The sequence below is a fragment of the Chelonia mydas genome, chromosome 10, assembly GCF_015237465.2.
Source record: "Chelonia mydas isolate rCheMyd1 chromosome 10, rCheMyd1.pri.v2, whole genome shotgun sequence".
Lineage (NCBI taxonomy): Eukaryota > Metazoa > Chordata > Testudines > Cheloniidae > Chelonia > Chelonia mydas.
The window spans coordinates 71,703,203-71,730,500 of record NC_051250.2 but is presented as its reverse complement, the minus strand read 5'-3'; the positions used below and the strand labels follow the sequence as shown (position 1 = coordinate 71,730,500).

General features: G+C 44.3%; 1 protein-coding gene across 1 annotated transcript; it reads left to right on the top strand.

Moving 5' to 3' along the window:
* The first annotated feature begins 420 nt into the window (after positions 1–420).
* Positions 421–27,298, top strand: FAM174B (family with sequence similarity 174 member B). The gene is made up of 3 exons (XM_037911236.2): positions 421–812; positions 13,320–13,451; positions 22,280–27,298. The coding sequence occupies exons 1-3, from the start codon at positions 514–516 to the stop codon at positions 22,281–22,283; spliced, it is 435 nt and encodes a 144-aa protein (XP_037767164.1). The 5' UTR covers positions 421–513; the 3' UTR covers positions 22,284–27,298.

The following is a 27,298-nucleotide window of genomic DNA, read 5'->3' as shown; positions in this document are numbered from 1 at the left end:
TATAGGGCTGCCAACCCTCCAGGACTGTGCTGGACTCTCCAGGAATTACAGATTAATCTTTAATGGAAGATTATGTCATGTCGTGAAACCTCCAGGAATAGGTCCAACCAAAACTGGCACCCCAAACTTTATACCAAAGGCCCCTGTAGCCTGGTGGTGGGGGCGGGCCTGAGCCTGGGGCTGATGGGGGTGGATGTGAGGGGTCAGTCTGCAGTTTGGCTGGGAGCTGTAGAACCGGGGTCAGGGGTCCGTCCCAGGGCAGTGTCTATGCTGAGGGGGTGTAGGCACGCGGGGGGGGGTCCCCCAAGGCTGGTTCTCTCTCCCCCCCTCCCGGGCTGTATAGCCGCCCCCTTTCACCCAGGCCCTGCGAGGGCTGTGAGCGAAGGAGGCAGGGCGGGGGCTGGCCGGGCAGGGCGGGGGCGGGCCCGGCCGGGAGGCGGCGTCGCCGCGGCTCCCAGCGCCGAGGGCCGGGCGCGGTGTCGCAGGCGGAGTGGAGCCCGGAGCCCGGGCAGGATGCGCCTCGCCGCCCCGCCGCCGCCGCTGCTGCTGCTCCTGCTCCTGGCCGCGCTCCCCGTCCGGGGTCGCCGGGAGCCCCCAGCGCCGGGGCCGCCACAGGCCGCGCCGGGCCCCGCCAACGCCACCCGGCCGCCCCCGCCGCCGGAGCCGCTGGGCGCCCCCGGGAACCACAGCGGCGCCCAGGTCAGCCTGCTGCCCGCGCTGCTCCGGGACCTGTCCGCGCTCAAGGCCGCCGTGATCGGGGCTTGTGTCCTCAGCGCCGGCCTCATCGGCTGCCTGCTGCTGCGGGTCTGCAGGTACCGGCCGGGGGGCTGGGCGCTCGCCGGGCAGGCAGGGGGAGGAGGGACCCTGGCTGGGGGGCGCTGCCCGCTGTACCCCCCAAGGGGTGGGGGGGCTCTCCTCCATGAAGACCGGGGGGGCACTGCTCTCTGTACACCCCCCGGTGGGGCGGGGGCTCTCCCCCATGGAGACCGGGGGGGGGCACTGCTCAATGTACACCCCCCGGTGGGGCGGGCTCTCCCCCATGAAGACCAGGGGGGGCACTGCTCTCTGTACACCCCCCGGTGGGGCAGGGGCTCTCCCCCATGGAGACCGGGGGGGGACACTGCTCTCTGTACACCCCCCGGTGGGGCGGGCTCTCCCCCATGGAGACCAGGGGGGGGGACACTGCTCTCTGTACACCCCCCGGTGGGGCGGGCTCTCCCCCATGGAGACCAGGGGGGGGGACACTGCTCTCTGTACACCCCCTGGTGGGGCGGGCTCTCCCCCATGGAGACCAGGGGGGGCACTGCTCTCTGTACACCCCCCGGTGGGGCAGGGGCTCTCCCCCATGGAGACCGGGGGGGGCACTCTCTGTACACTCCCCGGTGAGGGGGGGCTCTGTTCCCATGGAGTTGGGGAGGCACTGCTCTCTGTACACCCCCAGGTTGGGGGCTCCTCTTTGTCCCCACCCCAACAGTAGCGCTAACACAGTGTCTCTCTGCTGATGGTTTCCAGAGGTTTTCTTAGGCCGTATTTGCATGTGACTAGTAAGGTGAGTCAGTGCTGGGCTACCATATGCCATGAAAGCCCTTGATCACAACAGCACTATCACCTTTCTAAGTTGTGGGTGAGGATCTCTGGGATGTGACCTGAAAAAGTGAGTCCCTGACCAGTCCATGTAGAACTTGACGCTCTGATGGCCTTTTCTCTTAGGCCAGGGGTTCTCAAACTGGGGGTCAGGACCCTTCAGGGGGTCGTGAGGTTATTATTGAGGGGTCACGAACTGTCAGCCTCCACTCCAAACCCTGCTTTGTCTCCAGTATTTATAATGGTGTTAAATATATAAAAAAGATTTTAATTTATAGGGGGGGTTGCACTCAGAGGCTTGCTATGTGAACGGGGTCATGAGTACAAAACTTTGAGAAGTACTGTTTTAGGCTATGTCTACCCGTACGGCGGCGCAGCTCTACCGATATAGCTGCATCACATCTGGTGAAGACACTATGTCAGGAGAGAGCTCTCCTGTTGGCATAAAAAACCCACCCCCTGTGAACAGCAAAAGCTATGTTGGCGGGAGAAACTCTCCTGCTGCCATAGCGCTGTGCCCACGAACACTTATGCCGACGTAATTTACGTTGCTCGGGGGGTAGAATATTCACACTCTTGAGCGACGTAAGTTTTGCCGATGTAGGTGGCAAAGTAGACATAGCCTAAAGCCAGAAAAGCTGAAATGCATCTTCCTCTGGAGTAAAGGCACTTGGCACAGATGGGATGGAAGTGGGTGAGAAGGCAAATTTTGGCCAGCCCCTGGCCGATTGTATGTCATTTGTAAAATGTCCTAGATCCGCTGGTCAGAAAGGGGTGGTTAAAATGGAAAATAGAATGCTTATACTTTTGAATTGTTTGTTCCCATCCCTTTCCAGAGCATTCTGTATTTGTAAGGAAGAAGTATTGTTCTGTTTCATTAGCTAAAACATGAATAAGCTCTCTTGAAATAATTGCCATAATATGAATGTTTATGTGCTGTAAAGCATAGTGTCCAGGTGGGCGGAGCAAAGCCTTGAGTTTTGACTTGAAAATAATTTCCCAATAGTCCTCAATAATCTCTAAGTATGAACTGCTAATTCCCTTCCTTCCACTGTCTGGTATATACCTGGCATCCTGATCTTTCCTTTGTGATTTTGGTAGACTGAACATCACAGGGTTATGTCAGTGTAGGTGCTAGAGTGAAGGAAATGCAGGGAAGCATATAAGAATGTGCAACTGTTTAACCGGGGGTAACTTATTTCATCCAGTGTTCATCAGGAATAAAACCCCTTCATTTATAGCATGCCTACCTATTTGTGTGTATGTTGTCCAGTATTGATGATTAGAGAAGTGACAGGAGAGTCTTATCTCTAGGTTTTGAAACTCCAGCCCATATCAGACTTGATCTCTTCCATTTGACTCTGTTGACATCCTTTCTTGAACACCGTACTTTGGATATAACATCTTTTTTATCAGGTTGTGGTGTTAGGAAACTGCTATGATTTTGGAAGAGATACTGGAGGTGTCATTAAAAACCCCCAAACTTCCCTAAGTGTGTTTTCCACCCCAATTTTAAAATAAACTCAAAGCAGGAAAATGGGGTGAAAACTTTCTAGAGTAGTAATTTAGGTTGGGAGTAGGTTTCCTCTGGTGCAGCAGGGAGTAGGCTCATTCTGTTAAGTTTTCAAAGGGTGTGTCTCTTGCATGTGTGTGCATATGGTGCATTGTGGGCAGTTGTGGTGCAATTACCCAGCTGGAATGTACAAATGAGAGAAGTCTTTGCTTAATGCTGAGGCCAGAGTTCAGCCCTAGGATAAAGCCCAAATAAATGGGCTGGGTCCCCAAGAATTAGGATTAGATGGAATTCTGAGCCATGGAACCACTCTGTGGCCGCTTGTGCAGCTGGAGCCCTGCATAGTGTGGTTGGATGGCCTGGAGGGAATGGGGGATTGGTTTGTGGATCCAGCCCCTCCGCTCCCCAAAATCCATGTTATGTTGGATTGATGGAAGCCTTGGCAGAACACAGCTCTGCAGCGTGCAAGAAGTCTGCATCTGCCTGGTGGGATCCTGATATTTTTTTTCTCTCTGCAGCGTAACTACAGCAAATATATTGCATTCACCCTCCTCCTCTCCTGTAGAAAGTGGGTTGGAACCAGGATGTGCTGAGTAACATTGTAATACTTGAAATCTTTGTATGATTTTATGCTAGGAAGAACACAAGCAAATCAAAGACAGTCACGTTAGAAAACTGATCTCTCTGTTGGCTTGTTGCTGAGTTAGGACAAAATAAACTTACCAGTGTCAAACTGAGCCTTTCATATTAGCGTTCATAAATTATTGTTTCTGTTGTGGTAGCAGCTAGAGGTTCAGTTCTGCTTGGCACTCTGTGGACATAAAGTAAACGAAAAGTTCTTGTCTCAAAGAGCTGACCATCTAAGAGTGTTTAGCTCTGGTTTGTTCACTCCTGACTTCATGGTGGAAAACTACAAAACCTTCAGTAGTTAACAGGAATTCTTTCTTACAGGTGTGTGCGAAAGAAAACAACCTGCAGGGTTGAGTCATATAACTTGTTCTCTGGGAAGCTGTGGTTGGTTGTTGCTTGTAGAAGGAAGAAGTTGGGCAATGGAGGTATTTGAACAGGTGTATTTTGTGAATTCTTCCTCCACCTACTTGCAAACAGCTCTTCTGCAGTTACGTGGCTGTTCCAGCTAACTGTTCCTGTTCTTCCCTGTTTCTGAGGTCTTAATAATCTTAATTTATTCATGCTGATGAGCGGAGTCTACATGAGTTCTGTTCTTAAAGGGTTCTCTTCTATAAGAGAACCCTTAGAAACTGGGACATCTCATAAGTCTGTCTCAGTGAACAAACTGCAAAAGATTTGCTGATGCATGTCAGTGACTAGCACAGCGTAGCAAGATTCAATTTACCATGGCAAGTAATTTGGTTTAGGGGCAAGCAAATAAAACATTGCTTTTTAAAATAATTCTTCTCATCACTATCATCTACTCATCCAGGTTTGCAAAGTTGTCGTGGGATTATACATCAGAAGGCTATTAGACACTTCGGTGCATCAGACTAAAGGCAGCATAGTCTACTGGTAAAATCAGTGTAAGGTAATCTAGAAAGCTCTTTTAATAACTGGCCTTGGGCAAGTTCAGCTTCCCTGCCTCGGTTTCTCCATATGTAAAAAGAGAAAGCAGGGTTGACATTCTTGATATTTTCCAAGGTAAAAAACCAAGCAGCAGAAAACCCAGCCTTTTGAGTCTTCTTTCCACATCGTACAGAAGCCAAAGGGGACACAAACCCAATTATTTTAGAAAATTCTTTGTAGTCAGCTTTACTGGCAAGCACTGCTGAGCTCTCCCATGCCAAACTCATTTAATCTGTACACGACTGCTTATAGTTAAAGCACATTTCATGTATGTGAGAGATTCCTGCTGTTCTTGTAATAAACACAGTGGCTCCCCTAGAAAATGGAGCTTTCGACTTCTATGTGCAATAGTTTGTTTATCTGACACAGCCTCTAGTGTGTAAGCAATGATTGATCTGAGTTACAAAATAAGACAAGCAAAACAACAAGCATGTTTGTATCTTTTCCAGTTTACAGCTGGCAAAATAGTTTGGAGAGGAGTTCTCATTTCTGTTGCAGAAGAAAGATTACTCAAATGAAATGCCTTTCTTGATCAAAATAAGAGTTTTGTTCATGCCCGTTTTTAAAAAACAAAAAAAACCCCCAAAACAAAGAACCTTGCAGAGACTAGTATTGTAAATTGCTGTTAAGCAGAATTTGTTGAAATCCAATATTTGATTAAACTGTCACTATGAAATTACACTGGTTTTCTGCAAGTAAACTATCCCTTTAGATACGGATTGTTGAGATGGAGTGGTTTTTTTTTTTTTCCATTTGAACAATTTATTAGTATGCCTGTTTTACAAGTTTTAGAAAAAGAATCCCAGGATTTTGCTCCTGTGTGTTTTTGCCTTGCTTCCTCATGGTCCGTGATGCCAGCGGAAGTTGTCAGCACTGTGTACCCAAACTGACGTGAAGGCAAAAGGTTGGTTCTGCCGCTTTTCCAGGTCCTTCAACTGAACATCAAGCAGGCAGATATTTTATCACAGGCACCGGCTTGTGATACTTACATTCTTGCTTTCTTTCCAGCTCACTGTTTTTTTTAATGGGTGCTTTCAAAGATGACCTGTTCTTCTTCCTTCTTAGAAGTGTTTTGATCTGAGTGGACTTGGGGGGGGCCCAGTGGAGTAGAGCTTGGCACCGCCATAAGGAATTTGAATTCCAGATCCCTCTCCCCTGGGCTGCTCAAGAGTGCGCAGGCTGTGAAAGTTGCATGGTCCACAGTAGCAGGAGGCAGCACCTAAGTAGCAATAGCAACCTTTCCTGGCTGACTCAGAGATGCACCTGGAAAGGATGCTCAACCACTTCCAATGGCAGGGGGAATGGATTATTTTCTCAGCATCACGTATGTGCTGAGTACCTCCTTCTCTCCCACCCGTAAGCCAAAATATCCTCCACAACTTGCCAAATACTTGCTACTTCAGCAAGTGCTTCTGTCCATGTTTTGATTCTGCCTTTTTGAATCCATATTTTGCAACTCTCTCCCTCCTCTCCGTTGATGTCCGTGCAGTTACTCCAGAGGTGAATTAGGCCCCTAGCTTACTAAGTAAACTGTGAGGGTTAACAACACTCAAAAAGGAAATGAAAGGTTGGAAACTTGGTTGTCTGTGTTGCTTGATGCGGAAGCCACTGGGACATCAGATAAATCTGTCAAGTATTTTTTTTTTAATTAGCAAACTGCAACTGCAGTGGCACAGTGGGGCAATAGGCGTTATCAGCCATGGTCAGTAGTGTTTGCTGTGACCTGCTGTAAAAAGTGTGGAAATGATTAAGACTCAAGCTGGATGTAAGCACTATTTACAAGGTACAGGTCTGCCTGTTGAGAGACATGCTACTCACTTATATAACAATAATATTTTGACCAAAAGAACCTTTGGTCACATCATTCCTGTCTGAGCCTCAGATTTCTCTACCAAATCCCATTCTTTTTAGATAGCTTTCCCTCGGGCCTACCTCTTTAATAGCTACAAAACTGGTTCCATTGCAATGCTTTAGGGGAGAGATTTAAGTACAGTGACTCATCATCTAGTCATAGGTTACAGGACCTGCTTATCCTACCTAGCTGGGTGGTGCTTTGTACACCTAAGGCTCACCTACACTAGAAGGCCGAGTTGACTAAGTGTAAATTGTTTTATAACTAGTTACTGTACTCCAACAATACAAAAACCCCCTTTCTTCAATCCACAGGCAGCCAGCTGCCAGCTACTGGAGGGAAATAGATCACTTTGAAAGCAGGCTGGATAAAAATCAAGGATTTAAAAAAAAAATCTTCAAAAAAAAACCAAACTTTTTATTTAAATACAAGTTTATTCTTTCAAAAAACCCAATTTAAAATTAAATTTGAAATTGACAACCTATGTTGAGGCCTAAACTTATTATCTATTAAAAATCATTTCAGTTAAATAAAATTAATACACATTTGCTGCTGAGTTTTGAGGAAAGTCAGACCACTGAAATGGTGGAAGTCCCTGGTAAAACACCTGGAATCAGAGATTTAGTGCTAGACCAGCTTTTGACAGCAGTCGCCTCTTCTGCCGAGAAAATATTTTCTTCATTTCAGTTTATTCAACTTCAGTGCAGTTCAATGACAAGTTCATAGTTAAGAAACCAATTGGGAATTGAAAAAGCTGGAAAGCTTGTTTTCCTCTGCCAATCTGAATATAAACTAGGTGTGACAGGGTGAGATCTACTAGTTCTAAAACTGTTTCTCGTCACTATGACCTTTACTATCAGTTCAATTCACTATCTATGGATAATATTGCCTTTGTTTAATAAATCAGTTAGTTCTAAATACAAAACATGTTTTGATGAACTTCATCTTTTTTTCTTACATAGGCAGCAATTTAAGGCTTTTTAAAATTTGATTTAAAAAAATATGCCATTTTTGTGCATTTTTAACTGAATTTGAATTTCCATCCAAATAGAGCTTGGCACATATCACAAGTTTAAAAAAAAATCAAATAAGAAATGTATCATTCACGATTTTCTAAGATAATAAAAATGTAAACATTAAGAATCTGAATAAATGTAAGTTAAATGTGTACAGATACGGTGTATCCTCCTGGTTAGCAAGAAGCAGTCCCAAACTTAGAGTAAAGGCTATATTTAGTCGAAGATGAACATGTTTTACTGGTTACCATTCAAAGACAATGAACCCCTTTCTTTAAGAAAACAGCTAAGATGTGCAAAAAACAATTCAGATCAGTAATTTAAATCAAGGCTTCCAGTCCACCCTGTTTGAGAGTTTATTATATGGACCCCCCCCCCCCCCACTCAATAAAAAGCCAACTATGACCCCTGCTGGAAACCTCTCTTCAGATGTGAGTGTTTTATTGGTCAAAGTAGGAGTCTGGGTGCCCTATTTCTGGCTTCCCCGCTCTCTTGCTTTACGAATTTAGATAAGTCACTTAAATTCTCCACGCCACCGTGTCTGTAAAATGGGGATAATAGAGATATAGTTGGTCTTATGAGACTAATGTTTGAAAGTGCATATTGGTCTTAGTACTATAGACTGGATTTGCATACGGTATTGTTTTAGTTACTTTCAGGTACTACCTTTTAATTGAATCATGCCAAGGCCTCATTCAGATGTTCCTGAAGCTTTTCAAAACCTTCTTCCCAGCCTCCAAACCTCTTATTAACAGTTAGTGCAGTTGAACAAGCATATGCTTCTGTTCTCTGTGGTTGAGTATGTTCCATCTCAAAAAGCCGGTTGTTAGAGAAATGTGGCGTGTCATGACGTTCATTACAGCAAAATGAATGCCTGTCTGAAAGCATGCAGGAGAACTCATCTTAATGGCTTCTGGTTTAATTTCAGGGTTTAAAATGATCATGTGAGCAAAGAAGCATTTTCGATAGAAAATGGTAAAATGTCAGCGGTATTAATGAAGCTCGCATTCAGTGACTTGTTACGAGTCTGGAGTTTTCCTAGGTTTATTATCTGGAATCTTGTAAATGTTGCAGGAGCCAATTATTGCTAAATATGTTGGGCCCAATTCATTCCTAGTAGCACTTAATTGGAGCTTCAACAGGAATGGATTTAGTCTATTGTTTTTGGTGGAATTACAAATGAGAAACACGCTTATTGGAAAGGATAATTTAATCTCCCCTCCTACCTCCTCATGGCTGTCTTCAGGAGGTGTTAATGCTGGATTGAAAGCTCTGAGACGATTCTCTGTGGGGTCAAGAGAAGTGTTACTTCTGAGCATCAGGGTTGTTGACTAAAATAAATTGGAGGCTTAAAGTATATAATGAACTAGTGAGTTGACTAATGCATTTCTCCCACCACATGATGCTTCAGTAAGGAGCATGAAGTGCTACACATGACTAGAGTTTGACCAAAACAGCCCCTGGTCAAAAGACTGACATGAGTCATAAACTTTCTCCTTCTCTCCAAGCCAACTTTTCATACGCTATGTTTCAATATTGAACACCCCTTCCCCGAGCTGTACTGAAACGTGCAGGCGGTGCATCCTTGTTCTTATGGAGTTGAGAGCACTGTCATGGAGGGTGGTATCTTGTGCGTTTAACTTGTAAAGAAATATAGTTGCACGGGGATAGGACTGACATGCTCAGTAACTCATGAGCTCAAGGAGCTGGATCCTCCTGAGTGGGTCCAGTTGGTCTTCCCATTATTCTCCTTGTTTTATATACATTTCATACCCCCTAATCCTGCTCTTGTTAAAGCTAGTGAGTTTCTTGTTTGCTTTAACAGGATCAATAGTGGGCCCAAAATGAGAAGGTTACTGGCACTGGCTACAGTTGTTTGGAGCTTGTGAAGATGCTGGGCATGCTTCCTAGATTGGTAAATGTTAAATCCAGAAGGGACCATTATGATCAACTAGTCTGACCTCCTTCCTACACAGAACAATGAATTTTGCCCACCCCTCCACAGCTCTGCCCATGCATTTCAGTCTAGATCTGCAGTGGCACCTTCTGCTGTTGTAGTCCTTGGACATCCCCCCAGCTCTGCTGGTGTACTCCTGTTATAACTGGAAGACCTGCTATCCCTTGGTATGCCCCACAGCACCTGCTCAGCACTGTAGTGAGTGCATCTCCATCCCAACCACAGCATCTTCTGATCAGGCCTGCTAACCTAGGGGAAGCACTTTGAGGTGTAGGGACTAAGCATGAAAGCATTAGTCACTTTTAACTTTTCATTGGAAGCCAGATCTCCTGCGCTGAAAGCCTTGTGCACGAATACCCTTTACCATGGGGTCTTTCGTGCAAGGGGTATTTGATTTTATCAGTGTGCAAGGAGCATGCTCCAACATCCTTTCTTGTTAGTTTAATAAAACAAATGTATTTGGGTGACTAAGCCATGGCCTGTTATCACACATGAGGCCTTAATGTGTTCTGGCCCTGTGGAACAGGTCTACAAAGGTCGTGAAATGTTTACATTCCCTAGTTCCTGTCTTGTGCTACTGTGCTCATACATACAGTTGATATGTGGTACCTTGTCCCACCCAGTGTGTCGTGTTTGTTTTTTCTTTTGTCTCATTATTGCTGCTGATTAACGAGATACTATCAGGGATAAGTATGTCCATTGCCACAGGAAGCAGATTGGGCAAAAATCCATCTGAAGAAATCATTTAGTATGTGGGTGGGAAACTTGAAAGGTTTCCATTTAAAGATGGTTTGTCTCCATGTTTCTGTCCAGACAAAAAAAAATCCCCTAGGTTTCATAAAAAAGTGTGTGTGTGTGTACTGGCTGTTGGGTCTGCAGGTTAACAATAATGATGTTAACCAAATAAATAGGAATTAATTGAAAGAAGAGAGAATCAAAGAGCCTTTGCCTGCTCCATGACAAGGTATTCACACCTACATCTCAGCTAAGTCAAAAGATTTCTACAAAACTTGTTTTCCATTTTCCATCCAGCTTCACTGTTAAGTGACTATTGTCATATTAGTGACAATGACTTTGAAAGTTCTCTTTAAATGGTAAGTAAATAGAGAAATAGAAAACTAGGACAACTCAGCCACTGGCAATTAACTGTCTTTAAATAATACAATGTTCTTTCAGTAGTTGCCCGAAATAATCTGTATCTGCCTCTGTAGGAAATGAGAACTGATGTCTTGCAGCAAAAGTAGATCTGATTGCAGACAGAAAAACGACCTGTTCTTTTAATATGCAATCCAGCATAGCCTTGCTAATTCATGCGCACACATGGGAAATTCATTGCAGGTTGTTTTGTCATGGCTGTTCACTTCCTAATTCAATTGTAGAATGTGCCTCATTCACCTTGAGGAATGTTCAGTTTAGTTTTAATGATGATGACATTTCATATTGTCTGAGTAAATGTTCTCTTGTATAAGCAAAGCTTTCCTTGTAAGATGAGATCTCAACACATCACTTTTCTCACTGCATCACTTTGCTGTTAGGTCTTGGCTGAAAAGTGGAGTGAGACTGCCAGGTGTTTTTGTGAGGATTATCAGGTGTTTGGTTAATAAGGCCCTACTGGGTGGGTCTGAAACGACTTGTTTTAACTGCTAGGATAATACAGGGGTTCTCAAACTGGGGGTCAGGACCCCTCAGGGAGTCACAAGGTTATTACATGTGGGGTCGCAAACTATCAGCCTCCACCCTAAACCCTGCTTTGCCTCCAGCATTTGTAATGGTGTTAAATATATTTGAAAGTGTTTTTAATTTATTAGGGGGGGGGGGTCGCACTCAGAGGCTTGTTATGTGAAAGGAGGCCCCACTACAAAAGTTTGATTACCACTGGGATAATAGAACAAAACACACTGTGCTCTGCTTGATGTGATACAGCACAGATTGTTACAGTGTAGCTTGGACCATGACAGTTTCTTGACATTTTTGATGCAAATTAGTCCGTAGAATGCTCAGGAAATGAAAATTGCATTGCCCCAAGGTCTGGGGCTTGCGTTACTTAGTCCTGGACCAATGCCCCAAAACAGAGCTATCTTCAGAGGCCAGTGACAACTTTTACATCAGATATTTCTTGAACGTGCATAGAGTTCAAGGCCAGAAGGGACCCTATGATAATCTTATCTGACCTGCATAACACAGGGCAAAGGATATTCCCCAATAATTCTTGCTTCAAGTTTATATCTCTTGTTTGAGCTGTAGCATATCTTTTAGAAAAATATCCAGCCTTGGATTAGAGATTTCAGGTGATGGCAGCCCCAACCCATCTTGTGTGATTTGTCAGGGTGAGACTTCTGGACAGCAGGAATGTTTTCATGACCTGTTGATGCTCCTGAACTGCTAGTTGGAAATTCTCCAGACATTTGGCTGTCCTCTGTTATCCTACAGATTTTCAATCTGATTTTTTTTAACTAAGAGTTTAAGGAGAAACAGTCTGCATTGTGTTGGATAAACCATTTCCAGAGTGCAAGCAATTATGCTAAGCTCTTCGTTTCTTCCCCATATCCCCAAAAAGATGGTCATATTGCAGCTTCTTTATTTAAATGCAATATAACTGAAGCACAAACCAGTGTAACCAGCACAAACCTAGGCTTATGTCTGAGCAGTGTGAGGTAGCTCAAGACCTTGGGTTAATGGATATTAATCTGTGGAATAAAAAGAGCCTGTAGAATACAGGTGCTTTGAGTTAAATAGTGTCAAGCTGAGTACCATATTCTGTATCATTTTGTTTTTTTATGTCAATTATTTTAATGTAAGTAGATTCTGGAAAATGAGTCTAACAAGAGTAAAGGTTGCACAGGTGTATAAGCATCCTTGCTACAAAAGAAATTGAGCATTATGCTAAGGGGAAGGACATTGGCTACACCTAAATCTTAAAACATGGCCAGTGCTTTTTTTCATGATGCTTGCACAGGAGTGAGTATAAAATTCATAGAACATCAGGGTTGGAAGGGACCTCAGGAGGTCATCTAGTCCAACCCCCTGCTCAAAGCAGGACCAATCCCCAGCTAAATCATCCCAGCCAGGGCTTTGTCAAGCCTGACCTTAAAAACTTCAAAGGAAGACAATTCCACCACCTCCCTAGGTAACACATTCCAGTGCTTCACCATCCTCCTAGTGAAAAAGTTTTTCCTAATATCCAACCTAAACTTCCCCCACTGCAACTTGAGACCATTACTCCTCGTTCTGTCATCTGCTACCACTGAGAACAGTCTAGATCCATCCTCTTTGCTCAAGTGAAACTACTGGCTGTATTGGGGAGTGTTTGGAAACTTCACTCTGGTGTCCAAAAAAGGTAGAAGAGGTTGTCCACTCGTAAATATTACCTCAGATGCCCAGTCCTCTTGTAACTCTTCTCTGAACCCCTGTCAGCTTGGTAGACATTGACTCAGCCGGATTGCCGTGATTTTCTCTTCTAAAGATGTTAGTTAACCTGTCGGCTGCCTCCTCTGATTAAGCCTCTGTCTGACTTATTGAGCATGGCAGCAGGGGGGCTCTGAGCTGCTGTGCCAGCGATTTGCCCTGCACACCAAAGGATCAATGGCTGTGCCTCTGAAACTAAAAGACTGACACTGATCTGGATTACAGCTGACAGGAAATTGAGCTCTTCAGTGGTGGGTACAAGTGGTGGAGAGGAGGAGGGGCTGGCTCCACAGACTTTGCATCAGGGTAGGTCTTAGCAGTCTGGGCTGTATATAGAATGGGTGGGTAACAGCCCACCCAAGCCCTTCCTGTAGGGAACACTTTCAGAATGAACCCCTCCTTTCTTTGTTTCAGGTCTGGCAAGAGGATTAAAAAGACACGGAAGTATGACATAATCACGACCCCGGCTGAGCGAGTAGAAATGGCCCCTCTGAACGAAGATGATGATGATGATGAAGACTCGACAGTGTTTGATGTGAAATACAGGTACTGACATGGGTGGGTCTTGGTTAAAGGCTGCCTCCTGGGTTCTGTTAGCTGGGTGGATGGCTCTTCCTTTCTGCACACTCACAAAGCCTTGTCAAGGCTTAGCTCCGTCTCTGCTCTTCCCTTCAATCCACAAAAGCTTCACCACTCTCCTCTCCATGGCCCCTGCACCTGAAACCTAGTCTGCTATGCATCCAACCTCTCCTCCTTAAAGCATGTAATTTCCAACAAGCCTAAAAGCCCTAGTCCTCCCTGCAGTGAAGTGCCAACAGAAGAGATGTGCTCAAACAAAAAACTGTATAGAACTGACAAAGGTTAATGGGCTGAACTTCCCTGCTCAATCCTTTGCTGCTTGTTGCATCCCATCCTTGATCCTTCCTCTGTATGTTACATTCTTCCTGTTCTCATATTTGTGTTGAGATACAGCATGGCTAGAGGGCAGCAGGAGAGTGTTAGAAGGGAGCCTTATTCCCTGTAGAGGGAAGAAAGTTTGCTATAGATTAATTAAAGCACCTGAAGCCAGTCACATGATAAAACCCCCCTGCTTCAATCAGACAAGAGGAGGAGTTGAAGCAGAGTGGATTGGCATTGGAGCAAAGAGCAGTTTGGAGGGAAGCAGAGGAGAGTTTGGAGAAGTGCTGCGGTGGGCTAAGAAGACCAAGACCCTAGGTAAAGGGACACCTGGTTTGTGCAGAGGGAGGGCAGGAATCCCCACAAGCTGAAGGGCAGGAGAGGGAAGTAGCCCAGGGGAAGGAACCGCTAGTTCAAGCGGTTTACCGCTATCCCTAGGGCCCCTGGGCTGGGACCCGGAGTAGACGGCGGGCCCAGGTCCCTCCCTTTCCACTCCCCTGCTCTAGGACACTAGTGGGGCAGTTAATACCCCAGTTCAGGGACAAGAAATGGTGCCCTGAACAACCCCCCCCCCACCCCACAAGAAGAAAAAGCGCGAGACCCATCATAGTAGTGCCAGCAATTTGCCACAGTGTGTAAAGCGCTTAGCTCACATCTGGTGCTCTTCATAAACAATATGTGTAGGGTCAGGCCCTACCAGTCTAGTGCTGCTTTTCTCCACAGCCGCTGTTGTGACCACGTGGGGGAAAAGCTGACAAGCTTTCACAAATGGTCTCTTGATTTGGGCATCTCTGGGTCTGAGGCACGCTGGTGGGACTTTGTGTTGGGGAAGCTTGCTTTGCAGATGCCTTTGCTGTATCTGCTCTGTGATAAACAGAGGGCTTCTGTCGCCAGCGCTGTCAATCAGGCCCCACTCAGCAGCATAAAATCATTACCCATTTTTTTTTTTTTAAGCGTTTGACAGCCCAAAGTTTTCAGTTCCTGTCCTGTTGGAGAATTTATAGCAGCCTCTCAATACAGGTGGGCTCTCGGGCTCTCTGATTTCTGGCGTCAGTATATTTGAATCTCTTATTTTTATTTGCCTCAGAGTGGTGACAGCAAAAGGGTCAGGTTTCTCATCCAAACAAAGACAGCCAAGATCCATGGTGCTTCGGCTAGGTAAAGCTCTGCTAATGATAAGGCTGCATCTGAATCCAGGCAACTCATAATTAGGAGCTTGTCAGAGACTTGCTCGTGTTCCCCCCCCCCCTCCCCCCCCCGGCACAAACGCCCACCCACACACTCCTAGTTCTGGAGGTGGGGGAAGCAGTGCATTCATTCCAAGGGGCACTCAGTGGGCACTTAAGCATATGGTGCTGTGTTTTGCTTTGGTAATTTTCAAAATAACAAAATACATCTCCCCCTAAAAGAGTTAGTCAGGAATAGGGAGCTGGTGAAGAATGACGGTGAGTCAGTCGTTTTGAGATTTGTAAATAAATAGCCCCCAAACCAGAATAGTCTCTTCTTCCCCTGGCCAGCTGTCGGAGCTCCATGTAGACTCTCTGTATTGGTGCTCATCCCCGATTAATCATCGGCTGGTCTCTTGGAGAGAGCTGCTGTTGCCACTCCTACAGGGCTTTCACCAATGCAGTTGTGAGCGGTGTAGCGCAAGCCGGCACTAGATCAGGACCATGAGGACCTGCTTGCTGTTGACACAACCTTTGAGGGGCATGCAGGGTCACTGAAGTAGAATGGTTTTTGGATACTTAAAATGAGAAATGCAGCATTGTTGGAGGGAAAACCAGTGCCTTAGATTTAGAGCTCTGTTACTATGTTTGTATTGCAGTTATGCCTGAAGACCCCAGTTGGAGATCAAGTCCCGTTGTAATAGGCACTGTGCGTACGCACACCCCTCAAAGATGGTCCTTCCCCCAGAATGCTTACAGTCTAAGCATCTGAGGAAAGGCAATAGATGGATACAACAGACAGACAGGGAATCACAAGGTAACAGCAAGGCCATGATGATTAAAGTAAAAAAGCAGCATTCAGGATTTCTTTAATATAAGCGTACAAGTTGGAGTTACTCAAGTCTGGAAGATATGCTTTTTTTCCCTCTTGTACCGTTCAGGTCTTAGACCGACACTTGGATAGTGTTAGTATATAAGAGAATTGGGTGAAGTTTTGCATGGGGAAAATTTTGACTTCTGTTTCTGGCTCTGCTGCTAACTTGCTGCGTGATCCTGGGCTTCTCTCTGCCTCCATTTACCTTTGTGTAAAATGGGGGTAATTGCCTATCCTTCAGGGACCTGTAGTGCTAACTGCTTGGAAAAGTGGCTTCAAATGATCAGGCAAAGGGTGCCTCAGAAGTGCAGGTATCAGAGGGGTAGCCGTGTTAGTCTGGCTCTGTAAAAGCGGCAAAGAGTCCTGTGGTGCCTTATAGACTAACAGACGTATTGGAGCATAAGCTTTTGTGGGTGAATACCCACTTCGTCGGATGCATGTCAAGTCTGCATACATCCGACGAAGTGGGTATTAACCCACGAAAGCTTATGCTCCAATATGTCTGTTAGTCTATAAGGTGCCACAGGACTTTTTGCTGCTTTTAGAAGTGCAGGGCATTGTTCCAATAAGCAGGGTATGCTTTACACCTGGGTGAAGTTCTGACAAACCACCTCCTTGTCCCATTCAAATCCCTCCTGAGATGTGCTGTTTTTGCAGCTTTCCAGTGAATTCTGCAGCACAGAGCACACTCTTGGTGCTTAATAAATAATATAGCCAGCATGTTGCACTGTCGCACTGTGGCAGCCTCGAGTGTTGGATTATGCATTGGAATTGCTTGAGCCTGAACTGGGGAGTGGAACTGTCTGAACTTGACCTATTTCTGCTCTGACCGCTTCTACTGCTTTTCCACTCTCTTCCATGAGTTCCAGAGAACTTCCTTTGCAGGCATTTTGGGGCAAGGTTGAAGAGATTTTTCTTAACACAGTGAAAAGGAAAATCTCAGGAAACAGTAGTGCTGTGGGAAAATGCATCCAGTAATGAAACATTAGGCAAGCCCATTGGAAACAATCCGACTTGAGAATCGTAGCCATGTTTTCTACTATTTTTTTTTCTTCTCCAGAGCATGTTGTACTGCTGCTTTCGCAGAAATGAACTCAATCTTCTTGGGTTCCTTACAAGTGCAAATGGGCCTTCACTAGTCATAGATACATGTACACATACACACACCCCTCCACTTTGTGCGATACTTACAGTATTACCACCAACGGGATACAGCGACCATAGATTTTGTTCACCATCCTATACCTCAGCTTTCTTTATTCTCGAGGAAATTCTAGTACAACAGATATCAAATTCTGCATTTTGAAAACGCTTAGCTACTTTAGGGATGTGGTTCCTGTTCTCCAGCAGTACAGCCCTAGTTTATGGGGAGCTACCATCAATCCCCTAGCAGAATTGAGATGAGGAGAGGTTCTCTGAGGATTTGAATGCTATAAAAAGTAACAAGGTCTCTGAATTGTGTGTGTTTAGATAGAGCAGTCTTCTAGGCAGATCACTGATCTGTTAGACCCTCCTCAAAGATTGTATCACATCCCAAAACAGTTTCTACCTTTTCACCAGCACTAAAGTCACAAAGAGGTTTCTTTTTGAAGCACTGGGTTTGTCTTGGGCGTTTCAGCACGTGTCCCACCATGAAGAGGAAGGATTCCTCAACAGGATCCATTGTCTGAAAAGAACCTTTCCCCAGTTAACCATGTTTCATTAGCAAAGGAAGGAGAAATGGGGATGGATCTCCAGAAAGAGCTGGCTGGGTGCCCTACCTCCGTGATTCCAGTTAGAAGACATCACTAATGCAGCTACTCTTGGAATTCCAAGCACCATGTCCAGCATCTTGTTCCTTCAGTGAACAGTTGCCTTGTGCTGTTTGCTGCCCAAAGTGCAGACTGCAGCTGACGTGCATGCCAGGAACAGAATGAAATGGAGCTCTGACACTTGCACAAATTGGACAACTATACTTTGATGCTTCCAATGTTTTACTGTTGCTGTACAAAGAAAGAGGCTGTTCTGAATATTTAGCCAGTATGTATGGGTTGTAACAAGGCTTCATTAACTGCTGCTTTAGCAAGGTTTTATTTTTCTCCCCACCTCCACAAAATCTTGTGGACGCTATAACACTGACATGTTAAGTGAAGTTGCAGCCATTCTTCAGGGCTGATGAACTAGGGAAGGGACGAGACTGCTGTTTCAGCTCATTAGCTAATGAAATTGAGAAATAATGAACCGCCATGAGTGGAACTGAGGACTGGTGGGTAACCTCACATGAGAAGTGCCTTCCATGGGCAGGAAGGTCCCTGCTCCCCTCCTTTTTATTTTTCTTCTAAGATTTTTAAATAAATTGAGTGCTGACGGGAGAGTGCCTTTCATTATCAGCCATGGCAGTGTTACAGCTTTACTCCACTCGTCTCTGATTATCTTATCATGAAACATTTCCTTTCCTGAGCAGCTTTTCCCCTCCTCATACAGTCTCTAGCACATGGGGATATGTCGGCTTTGTCTGCAGTAAAGGCTCTTGGTCTACTGATCACTGATTGGATTCCCCTTGCATCCTATGACATATCACCTATCCAGACACAATCACTCCCAACGGTGCGTGGGCGAGCATGCCACCATTTGGACTAGAATGGCTTCAAGCAAGGCTAGCCACCATATGGTCTTCAACTGCGGCAGTGCCATTCTTGATGGGAATCACTGCTGTAATTGCCTCAGTGGTGTAAAGGGTACTCTGTTTACTGCTCTGCAGTGCACTGGTCTACAGGACCCAGAAGTGGCCAATGTGTGCGTGCTGCACTGATGATACTTACACTGATGCAGTGCTACTTCTTGAACTGCCAATGATTTGGTTCTCTAATGCAGGCCTTGCCATATTGTCACCCTCTGCTATAGTGAAGTCCCATGCGGGAAGGAGAAACCCGGTAATGTTCTGCCATCCCCAGGGAGCCTAGAAATCCATTTGCCACGGAAAAACATGGAATTTGTGTTTTTACAGCGAATCTTTAGTTTTTACATTTTGTGAAAAATAAAAACATATACAGTAGAACCCTGTTTATCCAAGGAGCCTCCATTATCCAGATCTCCATATTAACCAAACCACCACCACCTGGGGCTGACAGTGGCTGGGGCTCAGGAGGGCAGCTGGTGGTTTGGTTAACACGGAGAACAGATAACGGAGGCTCCTTGGATAAACAGGGTTCTACTGTATATCAGTAAAACATTGTGTTCAACTGTTACCTATATATAATGTACCTTGGGAAACTAAAGTTCAACGTTTCATTTTAATTGTGGAAAAACACAATTTTGTTTTATTTTTTTCATTGGAGAATTTTGGTTTTTTTATCATGGAAAACTAGGATCTCTGGTCATCAGTAACCTTCTCACAGAGGTAGCCCACAAACCTCCAAAAATTCCTTCTGGTTTCAAAGCAGCACGTGAAATTATCTGTCTGGTGTCTTCCTCGATTCAAACTTGCATCCAGGATGTTGAACTGCAGAGGCCTAACCGTGTACATTGGAAAAGGAGAGAGGAATGATTCATTTGATCTTGCTTTTCTTTAGTACGTCTGTTGAGAAGGATTTCAAAGCATTTCGCATAGACAGAAATCCCTGCACAAAGGGTGAGAATGCAAAAGGAGAGAGAACTTGTTTAACAGGCAGTAATATAGAATGGCATATTGGCTTGTATGTACCAGCAAGGTATACCGCTGTTATCCCTACATGTTACTGGGATGTGCCAAAGCAAGACCATAACTTTCAAATATCTGGTGCTCTCATTAAGATGGCAACTGGACAGATCTCTCCAGCTGGCTTGGAATATCTTTGAGTGAGTCCTGGCACTCTTCTTGTTAACAATCTTAATGGCATTCATGCTATCTGGGAATACGAAATAACTCTTCTGATTTACCTGATGTTCTGAAGCCCTAAATAACTAGCCTCATATTTTGGGTTCAAAAACTAAATCTGTATTTAACATGTAGGCAAGATCTGTTTTTACATCTCTTCTTCACTTGCTTCTATATTTTGGAGCATAATTGAGATTGTTCTCCCCTTCCCCCATGCAAATAGCATTCTAACTGCAAGCCAATTGCTGCTTAGCTGTGTAGCATCGGCAGCAGGGGAGAAGTAGCACTGATTGATTGTAAGTCTGATTGTTTACATGCAGTTCATTTTCTTCGTTTGATGCTTTGTCCCCATGTGCAGTGGTTTCTAGCCCTGTACGTGCCATTGAGAAGCAGCAGATGGTGTAAATTGGGCTGCTGTCTGAAAGTTACTTTAGGATTCCGCTGCATCTTTAACATCTTGCCATCGCGGATGTGTTGGTAAAATCCACCCCCTCAGGCTGTGCAACAGTGAACAATAACCACCTTTCGTCTGCATAGCTGGCTAATTAGACCACGAAAAATCTTAGCTAAACAAAATCCTGTCTGTGGCTGCTAAAGCCACTGACTGCCTGTGACAAATACAGAAGCATACCTTTATTGGATTAGATTCTCCTGCAATCTCAGGAGCAGGGAAGTGGTTCTGTCAACATCTTCTCTCATCCAGAGAGTGCAGCTTCTGTGTGACAATAGTCTGAAACGTGTAACACAAAGGCTGCCATAAAGCAGAGATGCAAAACCACTTAGGAAATAACACATGCTTGAGAGCCTCATGGAAACAATTACTAATCTGGAATTGCGTTTTTTTTTTTTTAATAAAATAAATTACACTAAAAATTCAAGAATTGACTGACCGGTCTGTGAGGATGAATAATGAATATGGAGCCTTTTGTTTCATGATCACTGATAGGTACCATGTAAGAAGCCAGGATAGAATAATGGGAGGGATGGAAGGGGACTTGAAGAGGCAGAATGTAAAAGCCAGAGATGGAATTTTGAGGCCAGGTGTCCGAGATCCCCTAAATAAATATTTAAAACTACAAACATTTCCTGGGTCTGATCAAACCCTCCACCCCTCCCCTAAAATTAGATGATATTCTTCAGTTTTTGAGTACAGATGCTCATTTTTCCTTTTAACAGCAGCAGTGAAAATGAGAGGTGTTTTAGAAATGTGGTATCTTCCAAAGTATTGACTGGTGGTGGTGTTGCAGTTACATATCTGGGGTGCTACAGTGAGTAAGTGGGGCTTTTGTTCGACTCTCAGTATAACTAGCTTCAACCAGAGCGCAATGGTGTAAGCACAGGCTTCTTTACTGGATAGGTAAAGCATAAGTTAAGGTGTCCAGTACAATCTGCACCTTGGTGTCAGGGAGTCTGTAGGACTTGGTACTAAAAAGGTTAGTGCCACATTAGGAGGCCTGGACTTACCACCCTCTGCAAAATGTTCCTTTCATGAGGCAATTTAAAACACCTGCATCAAAATTCTAGGGCCCAGAGTCCTTACTGTGGCTGAGAGGTATGGGGCCTTCTTCTCTGTAAATAATGCAGAGTATATTATATTAATCGCTCTCCACAGAACATATCCCTGCCAGAGCTTAAATGGCATGTGCAGCCTTGACTGGAGTGCTGTACTGTGTGCTTGTTACAGCAAGGTGTTTGGTCTCCGGAGAGTGGCTATAACAGATTTCTTGCAAGTGAAAGCCGGCGGCCTCTTCTGTATGATGCTAGGCTGTTTAAATGTGTGGGGTTTTTTTTCCAGTAGGCAGAGTGGGGAAAGGCTCTGTATAAACGGAGGGTATCTTTTATTCTCATGTGAAGGGGTGAAAATCACAGTAACTCATTCAGTCGCTTACTATAAATACAACAAATTGCTTGGAGCATTGGTGCCGCTGTTAAGGGTTTCCTGGCCAGGTGCTGCTGTGGATTGCCAGCGCCAAGGGGCCAAAAGGCATTTTTGAAGCCTGTGTTCTTTCCCCGTTAGGCTAGATGTGCTATGAAAATTAGTGCTGAGCACAGAGGCTCCCTGGTGGCTCCTTGGCTTAATATGCATAAATGCTGCGGTTGTACCTAAAAGTTCTCCTGACTCCTGTCTGCTGTAACTGCCCCTGCTGAGGCAGCTGCATCTCTTCCCTGGTTTTTACCTTGTGGATGTGTGGTGGAGGGAGGGGAAATGAGGGCTCCAAGAAGAAAATGGTCTGTGTAGCAAGCAGAAGGACCCCAAGTGAACCAGTTGCTTGGGGAAAACTTCCTTTCTCGGGGGGTGCTCAAAGCTGTCCCATTCCAGGAGAGCAGCCACAGACTGTGGCTGTGATTGATTTAATTCTTATCCCTGAGCTTTGCCTGTTGCTCAGAGTGCTCTGGCTAATTTCCATATGCAGAAAATCAAGTCAGTGACCAAAATCACCACAGAAATCAACCCCTGCTTGAGGGACCCAGTGGTGGATAGTATTGTTGTTTCTTTTGTTTTCCTCCTTGTACGTAAATTCCCATAGTTGCATATGATCTATTTAATAACAAAGCTTCTCTGACCGTACTAATTCTTTTCCCTGGCTGTCTTCCTTGCCAGGTAAAGCTGTTGCATGGAGCACCGGGTTCCCTGTGAGAAGTCAGTCAGCTGTCGAGAGCCCTGCTGAAGCTTAACTGTGAAGGAGAAGCTTTCATCTCTGCAATATTGAAACCAAAACAAACATTGCTGCCTCCGTGATGTTATTTATACAGCACACAGCAGCAGGGTCTTTGATTCTCTGCCCAAAATGTCACCATTAAACTCCTAGTTTCCAAACTTCCACAGTAGAATGACCTGAGATCCTCCTCGTAGACTCTGCTCTGTTGCTTGAAGAGGCTGTGGGGTTGCTAAAGCATATGGGGTGGATACAGCACTGTGTATAGACTTTCTGCACTCACTGGTCCAAATAAATTTTTGTAAAAGGAGGGGGAAAAAAACCCAAAATTAGACCCCAAAAGACTTTTTCCTCTAAAAGCTGAATCAGATACTTTTGGTCTCTGTTAAACAGATCTTGTGTTTTAAAGACTTGGAATTGTATGATCCTGGGCCTAGAGAAATACTTGCCCATCTGATGAAGGCTGGTGGCTGAAACTGTGCTGAAATGTTAGTGTGTGTGGTGTTGGGTTCTTTATTTTTTTAATTTTGTGACTGTTGTAAAAAATTGTAATGACTAGCTACTGATTTTAACAATTGCACTAAACCCTCCTATAATGATGTACTCGTTTTCCAATAGAGCTCTGGTCAGACTTAGTTAAATAACATGAGACCATAGGGAAGCAGAAAAACTAGGCAAATACCGTACTACAGGAATCTTGGATTAGAGAAAATAGATGTCTATTTTTGTAATTCCCCGCCCTTCATAGGAAGTAAGACAACGTTTTTTGCCATCTTGTGTCCTCTCCTGGCTGTAACTCTTCTGCTACTCAAATTTTTAATCAATCTTTTTACGAAAGATCTGATACGCGGTTGTTAAATTGCAGGAAGAGAACACTGGTTCTTCCTGCCCCCCTCTCCTTGGAAGCATTCGTGCAAAGAATCCTCTCTGCACCACACTGGAAATCTGCCCGCCGGCTGGCTGCCAAATCCCATATTACACTAAGATATGTTTTTCCCCTTGCTATCTACAATGCTTCACACTGGTAGAGCTGTGGGATGGCTATTTTAAAAAAAACTAGGATATCTGTAATCTAGGCTGATTAAGATCCATAGCCTGTGAGTTCTGTGCATAAATTCAGTGCCATTCTTTGAAAGCTCTGAGTTTAAAGTTATTGGCATGGTTGTTCTGTTTTACGGTGTTCTTGAAAAGCAGCTACAGTTCTGATGAGCTTTGCTTGACATATTGACACTCTTATTGTGTGTTCTGCCAATATTTATGTCAAATACCCTTTTACTTTAGGCTTTTAACCCATCTGGAGCCTCTCTTGCCTTTATGATGTTAAAATTACCTCCTGTTTTTGGAACGTACCAACATTTGCTTGACTCTTTTGGTAAATTCTGCAATTTGCTTGGTGGGTTGTGACTGCTAAGAGTCTGTTGCAAAGCTGCCTCTCTGTAATGACTGCTCAAAGTCTGCCCATGGAATTCTTGATTTGTTATCATGACAGTAGGTTATACTACTCTCACTTGTTCGGAGCACTCCCAAGGCTTGCACCCTGAAACAGCCTGGTATAGATGCTGCACTCTTTCTTCACTCCACTTTGGCTCTTTGCAAGAAGGCCTCCGTGTTCTGCAATAGCAGTTTGCATTGACAAAAGCAAAATTGTAGTAGTCTTCTGATGAGCATACAGTGCAGTTTGGTGGTGTCCCTTTGAGTCCTTGCCTGAGGTAGCCCCAACATTCTAAATTCCTTTCTCCTTACCTGCTAAATGAGAGTGTTCTGTCACTCCATGTTTCCTCTTTAAAGTGTAGCAATGGTCAGAAAAATGACAGAGTAAAAAGTTCACCTTCATACTCAACACCACCTCATACTTCCTGTGTGTCTGATTTCATACCTGCTTGCTTTATTGGCCTGTGCATTTTTATTCATAGTGACTATGCGGAGCTTACACAGCTCTGGAAGAGTGAACTGGATTCCATTCTGCTTTATGAATCTTTAGCTAAACTTTTGAGTTCCAATGGTGGAATTGTTATTGCTGGTGACAACATGATAGGCAGAACCCAGGTGCGTTTTCAGATCCCAGGTGGCGTTTCCAGCACTGGCAGTTAGCAAAACCGGCCTCTGTTGACTTGGAGTACATTTGCTGTGGGAGACCAAGAATGCAAAAGAAGCTCCTGATGGGATTTCTGCTGTTACTTTTCAGACTGTTAATGCACTTTTAAAGTGAATCATTTGTTGGGAGAGAATTCCATTCTGTACAGAGCAATGTGGCGAATAGTATCGTGCATTAAAAGAGGGAGCCAAGGCAGTTGGAAGTCAATAAAAGGTGGTGGTGGAAAATTCTTTGACGCAATTGTGCTTTGCATTCAGCAAAGGCTTCACAGCTGGACCATGTTGGAAAATTCCCAAAGCAGAACTAATATTAGATATCCAGGCAATATCAATATACTATTTTTATCCTTTTATCATGGAGTAAATTCAAGTCACTCCATAGTGCTGTTATTGAGCAATATTTAATATGTCAGCTAAGAGGTAAAAGGTGGAGAAATTGATTAGGGTAGGTCCAAGCGCACTGAGCTCCGGATTGCAGGAACCGCAAGAGGCCCATAGGCTAGGATGACACGCTATGGCTTGGGAACACTTTCAAGACAGCATGTTACAGAAATGGACTAGGTGGCTCTCGGTAGGCAACGCGATGTCCCTTTGGCGTTGGTAAAACACTGTGAAGAAGAGCTGAGTTATGGGAAGTTCTTGGACAGGTTGAGTCCTGAAGTGAAAAATGGCAATGCTGGGTAGAAGGATGGGTTAAAGCTTCGATTACCTTGTTGCTGAAGGGGGAAAAGGTGGTGGCATGGCTACTCTCTCAATGAAAGAGCCATCATGGCATTGTGTTTTGACATCCCTTTCAGAGGAGAATTTATGAAGAGCATCTGGAGCTCCAGAGGACATGTCCTTGGTCTGCCATGGCTTGTCTGGAGTATCCTGAACTTTTTCTGGGACCGAGGGCACTTTTTACTGCTGAAGACCAGATCCAGGTCCTGCAGATGTAGAGAGAGGAGGAAATAAGGCCAGTTTCAGTTTACCTAGTCTTTCAGATGGTCTGAGCTAACTCTTGCTGAATTCAGTGGGAGTCTGTCTCTGGGATTTGTCAGGCCCTATGAGCACTGCTGAGTTTAAGTAGGTAAGAGGCAGTCTGCCTGACTTGCCTATTGCTAACAACCAAGATTTTCTGTAGTCCTCCAGTGAACCTTTTGGTGGGGAACAATGTGATTGTTTTTATTTTTTTTCTCCCCGCCCTCTCCCCCTTCGCCCCAAAGGCACCAAGGATGTAGGTGCCCAACTCTCTTTGGAATAAGGACAACTAACTCCCTGGGGCTCCTTTGGTAAAACCCAACCCTTGTATATAAACTAATGGAGGCCGGAGGAGAAATGGCTGCCTGATGAAGGAAATCAGGACACCTTTACTAGTGTCATTCAAGGTCATGTCAATGAACCTAAATGCTTGCCTGATGTTAAATTGCTAATGTAAACATGGGACGATATTTACCTCTTTCTAAAGGTCACTATATGTGATTTCAGATGTTTGTCTAGCTAAATATTTATATAGGTTTATTTCAGTTAAGACTTTAAGAGAACTTGATGTAACTCATCTCTATAGTGTCTATATATATATATTAAAAAAATTGTGTAGGTGGTAATTAGTTACAACATAGCTTAAATGATTTTGGACTATCTCATTTTAGGTTTCTGTTGAAGCACGACTAGCCATTAACCACTACATTGAAGTAATACATGTTCTGTGTGTCTTACACTGTAGAGTTCCAGTCTGGTTGCTGTTGTAACCTGGTCAGTATTTGCAGCTCTTTGTGTTGCATAGTCTTAAAGTTGCTTTGGCAGAGAATGGTTTTTAAAGGCCCATTTTTATTTTATAGAAAATGGAGAAACACTACTATAAAACATTCATGTTAAATTTAACTTACTACTCAGCAAAATACACTTTAAGTACCAGTTTAATCAAACCAATAGAGAGCTAAACTAGTAAACTAAAGGCATTTTTACTGGAACATGCCACAACGCGGAGAAATACCTTGCTTGTGACAAATTACAGTCTCTTTACTCTGCTGACCATAATTCTTTTTGGGGAGGTTCCATTTGAGAACCCACAAAGCTCAGCTGATCAAAGGCTGTCCCCAGCTCCTTTCTCCCTCTGGGTCTGCTCTTCTGAGAGAGAGGAATCACTTGTGTAGAACTACATGCCTATATGGCCCTCTCAGCAAGCTGAACAAGGGACAAGGTCCGTCTCACCAGAAGGAGTAAGTTGGAACTGGATGTGACTTTTTCAGCAAAAGGCTGAAATGATTGCAGACCCTTTTTATAATCCTTGCTAGTTTATAACACTAAGTTGCATACATCAGACTTTATTCCAAGCACAAACTGACTTAATGTCAGTAAATGAGAGCGCAAGCTGGAGTGTATTTGGAGAGCCAGTTTTGTAAGTATACCCTCTAAATTACTGTTGATAATGTAATTTCATCAGGGTGGAGATTGTGGATTTAAGATTTCTCTTTTCAGTTTCTGCTTCTGCCGATTTTGTATGTGGCTTTGTAAGAACCATGCAATCACCAGGCCATTGATGAAAATGTTGATTTAGAATTTGCCCTTGTGACCAAAAGCTTCCATTAAAAAAAATGGTAATGCAAGTTTGGATGGACAATACGAACTGTTACATGTTACAATAGGAACTGTTGCTATTAAACATGTTCTTGTATAAATCCACCCCTGAGAGCTCTGTTTGGGAAGAGGGCAGGGGTGATAGGCCTTTCTTGATAAACTAAACAGTAATAAGTCACCAGGACCAGATGGTATTCATCTCAAGGAACTCCAATGTGAAATTGCATGACTACTAACTGTAGTCCGTAATCTATCATTTAAATCAGCTTCTGTACCAAATGACTGGAGGATAGCTAATGTGACTCCAATTT